A 17,580-nucleotide genomic window follows, 5' to 3' on the forward strand; every position below is an offset into this window, starting at 1 on the left:
TAGAGGAGGGAACCAGGCAAGATGTTATCATGTGAAGGGACAGGAGCGGCTGTCCCATAGGGACCTTCTTCCCTGAAAAGCCAGAGAGAAGCAGAGGCATCAGGTGGTGTCTGGTCCAGGGTAAGGACATAGCCTTCGCAGCTCCTAGTTTAGGGTGTCAGCCCAGAAACCCCACTCCCATCCCAGCCGTTCTGTCCAACCCAGGGTTTTGCCCCAGCTCCAGAACAGTTCTCAAGCTGGCTGGAGCCCCAGGGTTCACTTAAAGAAATAAAAAGAGACAGTATAATGAAGCTCATTAGGGTCTTTAGAGGCCTGACAAAATCAAGGTCATTGTGTGCAGCTGTGTGGGGGTGCACGTATGCTTGTCTTCTGTTGAAGAGAGAAATTGGTTGATTTCCAGAGGGACCTGTGATTAGAACAAGGCTAGGAACTTTTCTTTCGGAATTCCCAAGCTTTATTCACTCACCAAGTTGAGCCTCTAGAAAATCCTGAAGCCCGTTACTATGACTTCTGTTTTAGTTAGCTTTTTTTGCTGCAGTGACTAAAGGACCTGACCAGCACAATTGTACAGGAAAAAATGTTTATTTGAGGACTCACGGTTTCAGAAGTCTTAGTCCATAGAAGGCCAGCTTCATTTCTCAGGTCTCAGGTGAGGCTGAGCAGGAGAGTGTGGGGGCGGGAAGTGGCTCACATGATGATCACAAAGCAGAGAGAGTCTCCACTTGTCAGCTACAAGTATATACCCAAAGCCACACCCCAATTCTCACCTCCTCCATCCACACCCTACTGAGTCAGTTACCACTCAGTTAATCCCTATTAGGGGATTAAATCACTGATTGGGTTAAGACTCTTAAAACCCAATCATTTCTCCTCTGAACCTTCTTGCATTGTTTCACACGTGAGCTTTTGGGGGACACCTCACATCCAAACCATAACAATTCCTTTCCCACCAATTACATGCAGAACAAGATTGTGCTCTGTGGAGATCCAACCTTACATAATGCTGGGCATCATTGTGGGTGAAGAAGGTCTTTGCCACATGGGTCATAAGGCGAAATCCTCTTGAAGCAAAGTTGGGAAGAACTGGTCTTTCCCACCCAAGTCACCTCTTTCCTTTCGTGGGAAATGGCTTGTGGCACTTTCTCCTCTGCCTTTTCCTGGAAACTTGAACATAAGAATGAGGCTGGGACCTAACCATTTGTCCCCATCCCAAGCCCATTTGGCCATGGACTTTTGATGGTTTGGATGCTACCGTTCCCCCTTATATATGTTTTTGCTTTCTGAGGTTTTATTTACCTATAGCTAAGAGCTATCTGAAAATATTAATGGAAAAATCCCAGAAATAAGCAATTCTTAAAGTTAAATAACTTTTTATAGTATCCTATTATAATTATTTTACTTTACTATTAGTTATTATAGCTAATCTCTTACTGTGTGTAATTTGTAAATTTTATCATAGGTATGTAAGGTTTGGTACTCTGTGGTTTCAGGCATCCACTGGTGGCCTCGGAGGGTATTTCTGTGGATGGGGGGTACTGTATTTTATCATTACTTTCCTCTGATACAATACAGGGCTCTGCCACTTTCTTCTGTTAGCTGTTGGGCACATTAAGTCCTTATGGTCTTGGCTCCTCATTCATTCAATGGTAATAGTCAGTGTCCATCTCACAGAACCATTGCTGTATTAAATATGTGAGTGCCTGTTCTGCAACCCCATATCTGTCTCAAAGTAAGCGGCCAACGAACACACAACTTCCTCTCCACGTCTCACAGTCTTACTCAGCCTGTCTGTGACACCACCAGACCTGTTTGAGCAGGACTTCCTGTCTTAAGGTTTCAAATCCTGGCTAGAAGTATGAGACACCCCATAGCATGTTCTATCACTTTCACTCATTAACTCATTCAGCAGTCATATATTGATACCTGATGTGTCAGATGCTGGGTCAAATGCTGGCTATGTACTATTCAGCCCAAGGGGAAGACCAGAAAAAAGAGGCATTCAATGGGTTAATAGCCGAGAAACTCTTAGGATGGTGCCTGGCACAGGGGGCTGCTATGTAAATGTTCCTAAATAAATATCAGCATTGTCAGTGAGGTGGTATGCATGGTGGCTATGGGGCCCCAAAGAAGCATTAGGAAAGTGACATAGAACTAACAGCAGGCAAGGAAATAGAGGGGAACAGATGGGGCCAAGCAGAAGGAGTGGGCCAGGGCAGGAGATGCTCAGTCCATGTACTAGGGAACTGAAAGTTCTACCACTCCCTGAACTAGGGGCCTGTGAAAGTGACCAGGTTTCCTAGCCTTGAGGCAGGCTAAGGTTGGCATGTGGGTCTTATAAACTGTTAAGCTGCTGTTTTGCCTGAGCTCTGCAGAACCTTGTCCCTGGTCTGGGTTTTGAGGAGGAGGTGCTAGCATCCCTACAACATCCCACGATTCTGTGGCAATCAGAAGTCCACTGAGCTCCTGAGGGTGGTCGGGGATGTGGTTTGGGCCTGTGACCCCATGGCTGATCTCAGCAGCTCTGTTCCAACCTCTGGCTTTCCAACCAGGATCTGGGTTTTCTTTCTTTGCAGATGTCGGAGGAGCTCAAGTGCTGGCAACGGACAAGTCTGCTGGGGAAGAAATTGGTAGGTGGTCTCCCAGGTTATTCTAGGTGCTGATGAGAGTCAAGAAAGAGACCCTCCAAAAAGCACACGATGGTGGGTGGCTGCTGGTGTCAGTTTCCTGCTGGTCAGCACATGGGACTGGGCTGGGTTTACCTGCAGGCCAGCCTGAGTGGCCAACAGCTTTATCCTGGGGCCAGGTCCTGCAAGCCTGTCCTCAAAGGAGATATGAGACATCAAGGGCACCTTTGTCTCCTCTCTGTGTCTGATGTTCAGATCCAGCACCCACAGTGCCCCATGTGGTAGCTGGGATCCCCCAGACAACCGCATCTGCCTGACTCCTAGGACTCCCAGGCCAGCCCAGCCCACTTTTGTCATGTAGCATTAGGGTGAGCTCCTTGTATGTCTTTCCAGCTGATTCCACGTCCCTCAAAGACAGGACAGGACCTTATTTATTTGCCTTCAGCCTTGTCACATAGCATCAGACTAACACACTCAATAAATTAATCAATCAATTAACGAAGGGATAAGTGAGGAAGGGCTACAGGAGACCACAAAGGTTAGCTGCCCACCACCTAGGGCTGGGGTGAACTGGTCACCTCAAGGGCTGACTTTGAATGACCTTAGAAATGTCAGAATTGTTCCCATAGCTGAAGTTTTCCAGTGAGATGGGAAATGAAGAGAATTAATGTGCTCTCAGGAGAGGGGAAAAGAGGCTGCCACAGCAGGTCTGAGTGTGGAATGTGAAGGTCCAGATGCATGACTTTGGACTTCACCAGAGCTGTAGAAGAGCTTTGCAGGGTGATGAGTAATCCTGTGTTCAATTCCTACCTGTGCTGTAGATTTTAAATACGCCATCATTGGGACTGCTCTGGGCTTTGCCATATCCGCCAGCTTCCTGGCTCTGAAGATCTGCCTAATCAGGAAGCACCTGACAGACGATGACTCTTCAGACCTGAAGACTGTACACCCGGCCTGCAATGGTAGGGGGCCTGTGACACTCAGACCCTGCTCTTCCCTGCCTGAGAAGGGACAGTGCGTTAGTCAGCTTTTCTTTACTGTGACTAAATACTTTAGCACATCAACTTAAAAAGAGAAAAGGTGTATTCTGGCTCACAGTTTTGAAGGTTTCAGTCCATGATTGATGGGCCCTCTTGCTTTGGGGCCTATGTAGGCACAGTATGTCACAGCAGTAGTGCATGGTGGTAGAAGTGCCTGTATCTCAGGGCCAGGATGAGAAAGAGAGGGAAGAGGCCTCCATCTAATGATCTCCTTGGAGAGGCCTCCAAGACCTAAGGCCTCCCATGAAGCCCCAGATTTTAAAGGTTCACCTTCTCCCAGTAGCACCCTAAACTGGGGACGCCTTTAACACCTGGGCACTGGGGAAACATTCCTGATCCAAAAAGTAGCTGACAGTGTTCTGGGAAGCCACCCACCATGAAGCATGGCTGTGAGGGCAATTCCATAACAACAGCCAGAGAAACTACAAAAACCCCAAGCCCAGAGCCCCATAGGCTTCAGGCAAAAAAGCGCAGTGGCCTCTCTGTTTCTGTCTCTATCTCTTTCTTCTTGTGTCTCAGTCTCTCTGTCTCTTCGGTGTCTCTCTCTCTGTACTTTTCTTTTTTCAGTGGCTCTTGGTATTCCTGAGAACCAGTTTCCAGGAGAAAGGTGGAAAGAAGATGAGCAATTGGCTTATAAAATAGATTTCTATCCTTTTATGCAAATGATGTGATCAGATAAAATTGATCCCAGGAGATCAGGTGGTCCTAAGCATGAGTGGGTGGTAGAAGGTGCTGCGGTCATTGTTAGGTGGACCAAATTGGGCAAGTCCTTCTCAGACTGGTGCCTAGCGGTCCCTCATGGTCCCAACAGAGCTGGGCTCGGGTGAACCATGGTGTTGCTGCCCCTGTCCTGTGGCATCTTCAGAAAAGGGCCTCCTAAGCTGATGCAGAGCAGTCAGCTTCTGACTTTTTGTAGAGAAATGAAACTTTGATTTACAAGCCCTTTCTCTCAAGGTGTCACCCACAAAATATTCTCTGCCGTGTTAGTCTCTTAACACCATGGTGATGCAGTTTTCCATGAGGTATTTCTGAGGATGAGGAGGATGGACCCTCACTGTGTTTCTGGAAACTTCAATCATGATCTGTGAAAATATGTGGAAAGGGGTGGTCAGGGCCATGTGCAGCACCGTGGGCTTCCAGGTGCACAAGGACGCCGTTGGTCACCAGCTTATCCCTGAGGTTGTATCCCTAGCAGGAAGAGGGCAGGATACACTCTGTCCCATACCACTTCCCAGCCAGTGACCCCAGCCCAGGAGCCAGCTTCTCAGCACTGCCCAAGTTGTCTGGCTCTGGCCCCTCACATCTGTAGCTTTGGTGCTGAGAGCTGCCCCAGGGGCCACAGGACCTCCTTCCTAATGCCCTGCTTTCTCTGTTTAGACACCATCGTGCGAAAGAAGAGACCCTCAAGGTAAGGTCGATGCTGAGGTGGTCAGTGAGGGGGTCACTTTCCCTTCTGTCTTAGCCACTACCTCTCTGCTATCAACCAGCTTCTCTAGGGGACTAGAATGCACCCCATACCTCCCTCCTCCTGCTCTCTGCTTTGGATCAGTGGGCAGTTATCATGAGAATAGGGGACACAGGATATAGTAGCCCAAAGGGGCTGGAGCTTGCTTTTGTACTCCCTGGATTAGATTCTGCCCCACCCTGTGCTCAGAGCCCTCCAGTGCATCTCCCATGCTCAGAATGAGGTAGGCAGCCCCTGCCCTGACCTGGTAGGGAGGATATAGAGTCTGTCCCAAATTTCTTAGCTTATTTGCTGGTATCTGGCCACTCTGCTTTAATCCATGGACAGTCCTACCTCGGGGCCTTTGCACTTACTATTTTCTAACATGGGAATACTCTTTTCCCCAGATAGCCATATGCCTCATCCCTCATTTCCTTCACATCTATGCTTGAGTGTCACCATTTCATTTCAGATGGCCCATTATAAATAGAAATCTCCCCTCCACAGTTCTACCTGGCTTTATTTTTCTTCATAACTTTTCTACTAATTGACATTATAGGGATATGAGTTTGTCTCTTTTGGATGTTTGTTGTCCTTAAAATGCAAGCTCCTTGAGGGTAGGGTCTTCCTTTTCATATCTGTAGCCCTGTACTTAGGATAGTGCCTTAGGATAGTGGATACTCATGCATGAATTGAATAAATAAATGAATGAGCATGAGAGAAAACAAGCTCCCTCACCCTACAGAGGACACAGGCAGTTATAAGTGACTTCTGTCTGGTGGAGGGACCATGACAGAGCTACACACATGTGGCATGAGGTGCAGAGGGGTGCACAGCTGGCTGGGAAGCAATAGGTATGGGGAGAAGGCGAGCCTCAGTCGGCCTGTGGAAGGAGCAGATCAAACAGGCAGAAGGAACTTTGGCACATGCAGGCTCCCTTGGGTACCATGGAAAACATTTGGCCAAGAGCAAACGTTAGGGCAGAAGCAAGGGCTTCATATGGAGGTGCAGAGAGAAGGGGTTGGGGAGAGAAGAAATTTCTACTCCTGGAGGATCCGATGGTCTTGTGTTAAGTGAAGGATCCTGAACCCTGTCCTGAAACTCCAGCCAACCACTGATGGATTCTAAGATGGGGAGAGATGGGGTGTTTTTCATTATGGGAAGGGGCTCAGGTGGAGATGGGGAGCCAGGCTGGAAGTCCCAGTAGAGATCACAACCTGCTGCAAAGCCCTGCTGGAGGAGCAAGCTGGCTGGAGGCCACAGAGGAGATGAGGGAGGGGCAAGTTCTGGAGTATTTTGAGGCGTTAGCCTAGAGGAGGCCATTCCCATAAACCAGATGGGAAGATTACAGTCGTTGTTTCAATAATGAACCTTTTGAAACAAAGTTCCATATAAGGAGTGTGAATGTGAAGAGGTACTGGAGGAAGATGGGTGGGCAAAGGAAGGGAAGGAATAGAGGGACTTTGGAAGAGAAGGGAGGCACAGTTCAAGTTTCCAAAACTAACACTAGATGGAGTCAGGCTGAATTCAGGAAGGCGGTAGGCCCCAAAGAAGCAGTTAAAGCAGTTGATCACAAGGAAGCCATTCTCCTGCAGTAGGGCTTCATGTGTGCTTTCTGTCTTTAGGACTTGGTAAATGAACATCCTCTCTCTCTCTCTCTCTCTCACACACACACACACACACACACACACACACACAGGCTAAACCTCAATTTCTCTGAGAGGAGAGTTTTAAGAATGATCATTTTTACTCAAAGAGAGGAGGTGGTCACTGCCCCACGGTGACGGTGGCTCTTCTGCATGCCTAGGCAGGGATTGCTAGCCACTGGCCAGAAACCTTACACCAAGACAGCTGAGAGACCAGGAATCAGCATCTTTTTGGATGCTGTGGAACATTCTCACAGGGTGAGACTTTGGCAAGACTTAGAGTGAAGCGGTGGGCCATTTGCTGAAGTAGAGCCCAGGAAACTGGGTCTTAACAGGAGGATAGTTTTTTTCTCCTCCACTTATCAAGACCTTTTCTTTGACAGTGGCCAAGCGAATCATTAGTCAATTTAGTTCAATTGATGAACAACAAATTCCAAACATCTCTCTTTGTTATCAAGCTGTCTGGCTGAATGTGTGCTTCTCAGTGCTGCTTTGGGGTCTCAGAGTGAACAAAGGCTGCTTGTGCCACACAGGGGCAGCAGGAAGCGGGACAGGATCTTGGTCTCCTGATTGAACAAGCCCTATTCTTAGGAAAGAGAACACCTCCACTGGCTTATCTGAATGATGCTTTCACAATCCACAATCCCCAACCTACTTCTCCTCACTTAAGGAATGGCTCATGCACTGTAGCTTATATGACAGGCTCTGTATAATGTGCACAGGGTGGTCATCCAAGGCCAGAGTGCTTTCCTGTCTTCTCTCTTGCCCTTTGTCTATTTAAAAAATCTTCAAATACACAGAAGGAGTGAAAGAACAGTACCTTGAAAACGTATACCTCTTGCACCCAGATCCACTAACATTTTGCAGCTTTTGTTTTATCTCTGTATACAGAACCTCCCCTTGTTAACTGATCCACTTGAATATCAGTGTAGATATCATGAGACTTCACCCCTAAATATATCACCATTTTATCTCCCACTTAATCCCAATACAATGACCACTCCTAAGAAGATAATATCATGTATTATCCAGTCCACATTCAAACTTCTCTGATTATTTCAAAAGTCTTCTTTTATTCCTCTATTGTCCAATCCAAGAAAAACCTTTGTATTTGATTTTGTCTCTTTTAGTGTCATTCAGTGTTGAAGGATCTCTCTCTTTCTTCTTTTCCCCCGGGGGCATTGCACACTTTGAAATATCTAAGGCAGTCATCTTGGATAATGTCCCATGTTCTGGATTTGTATGATTGTTTCCTCCTGAGTAGTTTCAAACTGAATTTTTTTGTCAAGAATACTACGGAGGTGACATTGCTTATCTTTTATTGTGTTGTGTCTGCAGGCACGAAACGCCAGGCCAGTTCACTGTTGGTAAGGCTTCGTTTGATGGCTTGGCTACGGAAGCAACGTTGGCTCTCTGCATTACAGAGATTAGAATGTTCCCCTCTGTGATTAGTAAATAATCCGAGGGTTGCTACTTGGAGAGCATGTGAATTCCCTGACCCCCATCATTTCTTTACCCACTGATTTTACATCTATTCATGATCTATGCCTGAATCAGGCATTGCAGCTTATGGTTACAAAATACTCTTTCCCATTCAAGCATATTCTTTCTACATTTGGGGACCAAAAGGCTTTTTCCTGTCTCCTCTTTTCTTCTGTTCCTACTTGCTAAGTAATATCACTATTGACTTCAGTACAGTACATTTTAATTCATTAGTATCATGAGTCTTTTTGATGCTCAGATTGTCCCCAAATGGCTAGTACATGGTATTTCTTGGCAATGGTGCCTTTGTGACAGGACCCCATTCTTCCTGGAGTGTTTCCTAGACTTGTGACACTACAAGTTACTCCAGGCTCACCCTGTACTTCTCCCACCTGGAGTCAACTGTTTCTCCAGGGACTCCTGATTTTTTTTCTTTTTTTTTTACTGGAGAGTGATTTTTAGAAACCAAGGTCTGGACACATTGTGTTCTCATGGCCACTAAGATGTCATTGTTTCTAGGTTTTTTCAATGGACAGTCAAGAAATATATATTCAAGTCAATAATTCAGTGTCCTAGATTTCATCCAAAGCGTTCCCCAGTCCATATTTCTATTTTTTCTCTTCTTAAAGTGAAAACCCTGGTTCTCAACCATATAAAAATATGACTTAGGGCTGGGGATGTGGCTCAAGCAGTAGCACGCTCGCCTGGCATGCCGCGTGTGGCCCAGGTTCAATCCTCAGCACCACATACAAAAAAACAAAAAAACAAAGATGTTGTGTCCGCCGAAAACTAAAAAAATAAATATTAAAAATTCTCTCTCTCTCTCTCTTTAAAAAAACATAAAAATATGACTTACTTGTTCTATCCCAATAATACACACAAAATACTTCCAGAATTCCAGCATCGTACAGCTACAAACTGCTTCATAAACTTGAAATTTTATTTATGGTACTTTCTGCTTTTAGCATTTAGCTCTCTCTGTGTATACAGAGTACTGTGTTCAAATCCAATTGTTTTCTCAGTGTGGTTAATACTATTGATTTCTGATATAGCATTAGAAACACTGGTTTGAGACTATATTCTATTTTAATATTTTCATTTTTATTGTTTAACAATTTCATTTTTGAACATGTAAGTTTATTGACTTTTTTATGTAGTCTTCCATGAAAAAGATATTTTATTTTACTTTATTTTTGATTAACATGCATTAATTGTATACACTAATGGGGGGTCAGTGCAATATTTTAATGAATGAATACATTTAATGCCTGAATAATCAGTGTTCACTGATTAAACCCAGCCTCTTTATCTGCCATATCCACCTTCCCTATGTCCCAGTCTCTAGTTATCACTATTCCACATTAAGGTTGACTTTTTTTTTTTTTAACATTCACCTGTGAGACAGAACATGCAATACATGTCTTTGGGTATCCAGTTTATTTCACTTGCATAATGCCTTCCAGCTCCATCCATTTTGCTGCAAATTACAGGACTTCTTTCTTCTTTGTGACTGAATAATATTTCACTGTGTATATATGCTACATTTTGTTGCATACTTCTTGTATAAGACTATTTTCATGTGTTTCAAGGAGCTATCAGATTTTACTCTGATGAGGTTCTTATGTTTCTTGATAAGTTCATTATTTTATTTTTGTTGTTTTTAAAAGATAATTTCCCATTAAGTCTCCTACCTGGTTGTTGACTGTATATTGACCCCCTCTTTTGTATGTTAACATCACAGTGGTTTCCTTATTGAATGCTTTTATTGTGTTTGTTTTTCCCTCTATCCCCTTTAGTTTGCATATCTTCCTTCTCAATTCTTATGCCTCTAATGGTTCTCTCCTTTCTGACTGTATTGGGGAAAAACTATCCATGTTAAATAACAGTGGACACAGTGCACAGACTTGCCTTGCACCTGATCTTGGTGAGAAACACAACAGTAGTGTCCATTAAATAAGATGTTGGCTCTGTGGCTAAAGTGCATATATTTTATGATGTAAGGGAAGCTTCCATCAGACTCTATGTTATTGAGTTTTTAAAAAATTTGTTCTAATTAGTTATATATGACAGTAGAATGCATTTTGACACATCATACTTAAATGGAATATAACTTCTCCTTCTTCTGGTTGTATAGGATGTGGAATTATACTGGTTTTATAGTCATATATGCACATAAGGGCAATAATGTCCGATTCATTCTACTATCCTTCCTACTCTGAAATGGCCATTGAATTTTTTTTAACAAATCTTTTCAGCATTAGCAATCATTAACTCATCCTCAAATGATATAACCTGATACTCCTATTGGCTAGGCAGAACATAGAGGTACATATTAGTTTATTTAGTTTTCCTTCTCTTCTTATTGGCTTCTATGATCTTTGGAGGATGTGGTAAAACATTGGCTTTAATAGCACTACAACTGCATAATATCCCCAAACTCCTTCCCTTTCCCTGTACCAGTCCAGGGTATCATGTGGCCTAATTCACTTACTCATCCAGCCAGCAGATGCCATCCTAGCTTCTGCTCAGCTTGCCTTTTACTGCAGGTTGTCCCTGGCTCCCTTGTGACTGATGATACACCCATCCAGAATCATCCCTGCCTGTCAGAGGTCAACTTTCTCCATGAAATAGCTCAGCAGGTGCCACTTCCCTATCTCAGAGCTGCCAGGAACAAGAGTGGCCTGCCCTTCTGCGGTACTCACCCACTCTGGGCATCAGTATTTCAAATGCAGATTCTGGGACATCCAGACACTAAATATCCCCTCCTTAACAACACTTGCAGGGGCCTTTTAACTCAGGGCTTATTAAATCAATAGGAGAAATAAATTCTCTGCTCAGCTGGTGGGTGTCCAGCTCAGCAGATTTGAACTCTGTGTTCTTCTGGATCAACAGTTCTTTAAGGTAGATCCACAAACGGCATTGGATTGCCCTCTCTTAGAATACCTTCCTCCATTTCTCTCTCCATTCTCCCTCAGCATGACTTGCTTGTTTGCAACTTACTTGTCTTCAGTGTTGCCTCATCTGCCAAAAACTCTGTATCTTTGACCTTGACCTCCTTGGTCCTCAAATGTAGCCTAGACAGACATGTGATATTCATTTTGTGGCCCCTGCCTGGCTTGTCCGTTAATGTTTCTCTCTCCTCTGTCTTTCTGCTGTTGCTTTTCTCTCTCCCCTGGGGAGATGTCAGATGTCAAGAGATTGTGACTGAATATGCATAAGGAATACCAAATGCAATTATGCAGCATTTGAAGTAAACATAAATACATGCTTCCATTATTATATAATTATATAACTCTTATCAGGGTCTGATTTGGTGCTCTGACCTTTTCTTCTGTCTTCCTCTTTTTTTAAAAACACATCTATGCTTCCCTTCCCTCCTGTCTAGGCTGGTAGACTAAATATAGAAAGTCTCATCCATTTAACAGCTTATGGTTCAGACTTAAAGGCAAAACTTTCTACCTATCTTCACATAGGTCTATCTACTTTGTTCCTCATAGCATCTGCCCAGATCTGTACAAACTCTTCAACTTTAGAAAGTGACACTTTTCCCCAAATATATCTGCTGACCTTAGGGATGACTTCTTCCCTTTTCACCAAAGCAGATGAGGTTTTTGTGGTCTTCAGCTCAGCAAGCACAAAACAACCTCAAGGTTGAGCTTTATCTGAAAAAAGACACTGGCCTTCAGGCCTCTTTGTACGTTACACACAAAAAAATGCCCCAGCTTGCTGCCATTGCTGATGAACTCCTTCACAGCTGCTTAGTGTGGTGCATAAGCACACAGTGATTAGTCAAAGCAAAGTCTCTTTGTCTAAATATCTTCCAGATCTTTCTCTTTCTTTCCAGAGATGCTCAGGTGATTGAATTGTAAACAAGTGGCTTCTCTGGGAGAGATTCAACTGTCTAGACAACAGAATCTCAAAATGTTTTGAATTTGAGCACTGAAGGCTGGTTATGAAACGTCACATGGACTCAAAATACAAGGAAAATAATAGGAGGACTATAATCAAGAGTGTCTCTGCTCTGAGAGAAAGTATTACTCCTTTTCTACCAGAAGTAACTGCTCAGGGTGAGTACGTTATCCAACAGTAAGAAATAGGTAGAAGCCAATGAATGCACATCATCTAGCTTGGTCCACCATGTTGGAGCTGTTCATGCTTCTACAGGGTCATTATGTCCACATCAATGGAACCTACCCACAGCAATGACTCATGGAAGTGGGAACCAAACACAAGATGCAGCTTCCTCAGCACTACCATCTTATCAACAATTAAATAGCACTTGCAGAACCATTGGCCTCAACTTCTTAGCTGCCAGGAAACATGGAGACCATGAGCCAGTCTCCAATGCTATCAATGACTGACCTTCTAAGGGAGAAATGGTAGCTTGGCTTGGAGTGAAAGAAAGTGCTCTTGACAGCCATGGGCTGGGCCTGTGGCTGTGCAGATCTCCAAATGAAGGAGCCAACAAAGGATTAAATGAGAAAGCAGATGGTGTGCCTTGTGAAGAACAACACAAACATAAGTTATCATTGGTATCCTCAGATAATTATTTTGTGGTGAGTTTTACAGTTTGTATGGTGCACACATGGAAGACAAGACTGGCAGAGGCTCAGGAAACCCATGTCATTCTCTTACTGTCATCAGCCTAATATTCTGTGGCACAGGCTCCATGAAAATTCCTCTTGCCAGTATTATCAACCCCATATTTCTAGGAATGCCTTATGGAAGTCTCTTTGCCTTTCCATTCTTCAAAAATCCGGGTGCCTTTGTGGACTGGTTCTCCTTAAATTGGGTTAACTCTCATTGTGTGTGATGAAAGATGAGCTATATTTTTTTTAAAAAAAGTGCTGTGTTATAATAATTTGCCTGGATTCCCAGGGCATCTTTTATCTAACTTGATAACAATGTTGTTCATTAGCAGCCTTTGTTAACTGATAACCTAAAGTGGTAACGTGGTACTCATAAGCAATTTTCTGTGTGTAAGATAGAATAAACCATCTTGTAAGGGATCTGTTAATTGATTTGCTTCTTTTAGCAGCATTTTAATTAAGACAACTGGTTTGTGAATGGCAGAAACACTCATGAGCTGAAGACGAAAACCTCTGGTTTCTCAGTCACCGTTTTATGTTCCATACATACAAAGCACCATGGGATCCAATCCATTGCCACAACTTGTGACATATTTTCCTGGAATCATACCTGGAGTCTGATTTTGTTTTAGCCCCTCATAAGGGTCCCTGTGTGAAGTCAGGGACAGTCATATATTGCTTAATGATGAGAATGCATTCCAAGGAATACACAGTTGGTCAATTTCATCATTTTGTGAATATCATGGAGCACACTTACATGAACTAAGTTGGCTATGACCTCACTAGGTGATATAATGTTATAGGACCTTTGTCAGACATGCAGTCCATTGTTGACTGCTATGTCATTATGCTATACATGACAGGATGTGAAGGCCAGCGTCCTTTCCTTGGGGTGTAAATGCTATCATCATCTAGGAAGCAGAATGGTGTGGGAGTCTTTGGCAATGAGGTCTCCCTGGCTTATATCCCAAACCAAGCTCAATGGCTTCATTGTGGAAGTCCTTCCAGTTCTATTGGAAACTCTCCGAAGCCCCTCTTGGCAGCTCCTCGCCCTGGGAGGAGTTCCTAGAGATGGTGTCCAATGGGTAGTAGCTCTTGGAAGGATTTGGAAGCAACTACAGGAAGTCCCTGTACCTGTGGTGCATGCAATGTCTTCAGTTAGGGACATTCTGACATGGTTGCTTCATGCTGTGATTTGGAGTATATTAGCAGAGCCCTGGGCTGGGATAAGCCTTGTCCTTTTGGCTCTGTATGCCTTGGGGCCCCCAAAGCACATGCAGTCCCCTGACAGCTCATTACAGCCTGGAGAACACCATGCTCAAAGGAAAGGACAGATGACTCTGAAACATTAAGAGGAAAGAGACATGGATGAAGCAGGCTGCAGATGGCAGCAGCCAACCAGAGTCTGAGGATGTAACTTTGGTTTAGGGCCTCTTGGCCTAGTACCTAGGGAAAAGGTGAATTGGGGAAAAGGTGAATTGGGAGAGGGTTATCTGATCAAGATCAATAAATTAAAAATCATCTATCAATTTATATCTATAAATTAAAAATGTTTATGCTACATCTCTAAATTAAAATTAATTCATAAAAATTAAACATGTCTGTATATGTATGTCCTCCACTTTGTGTGTTAAAAGTATATGTATCATGATGGGCTGGGGTTGTGGCTCAGAGGTTGAGCACATGCCTAGCATGCATAAGGTGCTGGGTTTGATCCTTAGCACCACATAAAAATATAACAGAGATATTGTGTCCACCTATAACTAAAACATAAAAATAAAAAAGTATATGTATCATGGGCCAGGCACGGTGGCACACACCTGTAATCCCATTGGCTTGGGAGGCTGATACAGGAGGATCCTGAGTTCAAAGCCAGCCTCAGGAAAAGTGAGGCACTAAGCAACTCAGTGAGACCCTGTCTCTAAATAAAATACAAGATAGGGTTGGTGATGTGGCTCAGTGGTTGAGTGCCCCTGAGTTCAATCCCCAATACCCTCTTCTTCCCAAAAGTATATGTATCATGCAATTCTCAGAATTATACAGAGTTCAGAGGATTTAATACAGAGTCTTTTTCATCATCCAAGGTTGGAAACAGCTGAGACACGACAAGTTAGGCAGGTAGAAATGGAAATATCAGGTGATTTTACTTTTCCGACGAGTCATGGCATGCCAATATCTCTCAGTAACCTTGGCCAGTCCAAGCAAGAGGGGAGTGTGGCTGGGGCTGGAGGGCGTCTGCAAGGACATAAAGGACAGACTGCTTTGGAGTGGACTTTCAAGGAAGAGATGCCAGGACTCACTTGAGGTTGGGTCTTGGTAGGAGAGAAAAGAAGAAGGAGGCTCATGAGCCTCATCCCCAGGTTTGGAAGCCACTGGGGAGGACCAGAGGAGCACTAGCCTGGGGAAAAGTCTGCGCCTGGGTCTTTTGTCTCTAATGTTGATACTTAGGGAACCCAAATGGGCTGCATTTGGAGAGCATGGACTTCACATTTCTGTAGGTGTTCAAGCCCGAGAATTGGGGTTAAAAACAGTGTTCAAGATTGCTCTAACACATGCTTGGAGATCCATGAGAAATCTCTGGGGAGAACCAGCCTGACTCCTTGTCCCTGGGATGGAGTGTGCATACAGGGTTGCTTAGGCAGAGGAAGCAGAGCCCCAAGATGCACACAGAGAGGGCAGTGGTTGTGACAGGAAGCCTAAATGGATCAGGTCTGGGCTGTGTTCAGGGCATAGCCTGCTGACTGATTCCTTCCCTTCTGGGTCATTTGTCATAATCTAGACTTGTCAGATTAATTAATCATCCTTCAAAGAATATGAATTTTCACAAGCATGTTATCGTTGGATGACAAACAAATGGCACATCTCCCAGGCTGCGCATGCAGAGTGTGGGGTTGTCACTCAAGCCCCATCAGCCTAGCCTCGCTTATCAGCATATTTTAAGTCTGAATATTCATGGTCCTTAATTTCAACTGACTTGTGATTTTTGCATCTGTGGCCACTCTCTATGAAGTGCAGGATAGTGTCATAATATGTAGGTTCTGCAACCAAAAGCTGTTTTGTGAACAGGGCTGAAGAACTGAGCAGTTCCTCAGTTTTATCACCTGTACAGTGGGCTCATAGTTGTTCCTACCCTGTAGGGTCTTTCTGAGAACTGAATAAGGTAATGCATGTAAAGCTCTTAGCACAGTGACTATCGTCCGCACTCAGTAAGCATGAATGTCGTAAGTACATTTACCATTGGTTTTGGTCAACTTTTACTCAAGAGGATGAGAAAATAAGATTAAGGAAGTTTTTCATAGACACTAACTTGTTTATATGTTTTTAATAAAATTTTATTTTAGACAGCTTTAGATTTATTTAAAATTTTGTTTTAGACAGCTTTACCAAACATTTGGGAGGATGATTTGAAGTTCCCATATGCCCCACCCCCCAGCCTCCCTATTAGAAACACTGTGCATTGATACAGTACATTTGTCACAATTAATGAACCAAAACTGATACATTACTAATCATTGAAATCCACATAGTATTTGGCTTTTCTTAGTTTTTTTTACCTAATATCTTTTATTCTGGTCCAGGACCCCAACTAGGATTGACATTAAGTCCTCAGGTCTTCTTAGAGATTATGGCTCTTTTGATTGTGGTGGTTTCACAGACTTTCCTTGTTTTTGATGACCTTGATAGTTTCAAGGAGCACTGATCAGACATTTTGTATACTGTCCCTCAACTGGGATTTGGCCGACATATTTCTCATGAAGATAAATTTCTTTAAAGCTAAGTTGCATGGAAAATTGATTGGAACTGTACAAAAACCAATTTTTCACTAATTTTATTATTACTCATACAAACAAAATTAACCAGATAGCTGACAAATCCCACTTACATTTGAGCTGGGTAGGTTAAGTAAAAAGGAAAACTTTTATTGTTTAAATAAAGCAAAATTGGACTGAGGGTGTAGCTCAGTTCTAAAGTATGGACTTAGAAAGCATGAAGTCCTGGTTTCAATCCCCAGCATCAAAACTAACAAATACATAAAATAAAGTAAAACAAGTCTTTCTAATGAGGGAGGGGCTGCTCTGCTTAGCATCATACAGCCACTGTGTGCTTTAGGTAGCAGAAGGGACCAAGGGAGCACTAGGGTAGATTTGACATTGCTGTCCTCCCTCAGCCAGATGAGATGCTAAGCCACTTTTTTTTTTTTTCCATTCTGTGGACAGTCGGGGAGGTCTTGGTGGTGTGGTTGGTTCACCTGGGAAAGGAATCAGAGTTGCCCATTATTTTTCTCAGCAAAAAAAGACCCCTTGGGAATCCTTTACCATGTGGTTCTGCTTTTTATTTCCTCCCCTGAGTTTAAATAAGAAGATGACACAATTGCTGACCATGTCCAAGAATCACCCCAAATCTGTTCTGATGGTGTCTACAGCAGCAGCAGCTGCAAGGTTCTGCTCCTGTCTCTAGTGGGCTCACTCCAAGAGGAGACTCCATGACTCTTGCTCATGCCATTCCAGGGGTTCCACCACTGCCTTTGCAGAAGATGAACTTCCTGCCTTCACCAGCCTTCTGAAGCCAGGTCCTGTTGATGGCTCCTGCCTCCCCATCACACCATGACCTGAGTTCATCCAGTCTGGGTGTAAGTGGGACTGATGGCGCTCTGGTGTGGGTCCAGATGGACCCCAAATTTCCATGTGTTGAACGCTTGGTCCCCAGGTTGGTGCTTTTGGGAGGTGATGGAAAACATTATAAGGTAGAGTCTTC

The 17,580-nt window shown here is 43.8% G+C and overlaps 1 protein-coding gene across 3 annotated transcripts in view; it reads left to right on the forward strand.

Moving 5' to 3' along the window:
• Window positions 1-17,580, forward strand: part of Tmem273 (transmembrane protein 273) — a 35,844-nt gene extending 18,264 nt beyond the window's left edge. Inside the window, exons 2-5 of one of the 3 annotated variants that reach the window (XM_071611280.1) lie at window positions 2,574-2,627; window positions 3,446-3,586; window positions 5,042-5,072; window positions 17,334-17,580. In XM_071611280.1, the coding sequence (XP_071467381.1) occupies window positions 2,574-2,627; window positions 3,446-3,586; window positions 5,042-5,072; window positions 17,334-17,433 (326 nt within the window). In that variant the 3' untranslated portion in view covers window positions 17,434-17,580. Of the gene's footprint in view, window positions 1-2,573; window positions 2,628-3,445; window positions 3,587-5,041; window positions 5,073-12,080; window positions 13,246-17,333 lie in introns of those variants that run through there. The other 2 variants (XM_027947919.2, XM_027947920.2) reach the window with 2 other exon arrangements.

Source organism: Marmota flaviventris, chromosome 4 (assembly GCF_047511675.1).
Source record: "Marmota flaviventris isolate mMarFla1 chromosome 4, mMarFla1.hap1, whole genome shotgun sequence".
Taxonomy (NCBI): domain Eukaryota; kingdom Metazoa; phylum Chordata; class Mammalia; order Rodentia; family Sciuridae; genus Marmota; species Marmota flaviventris.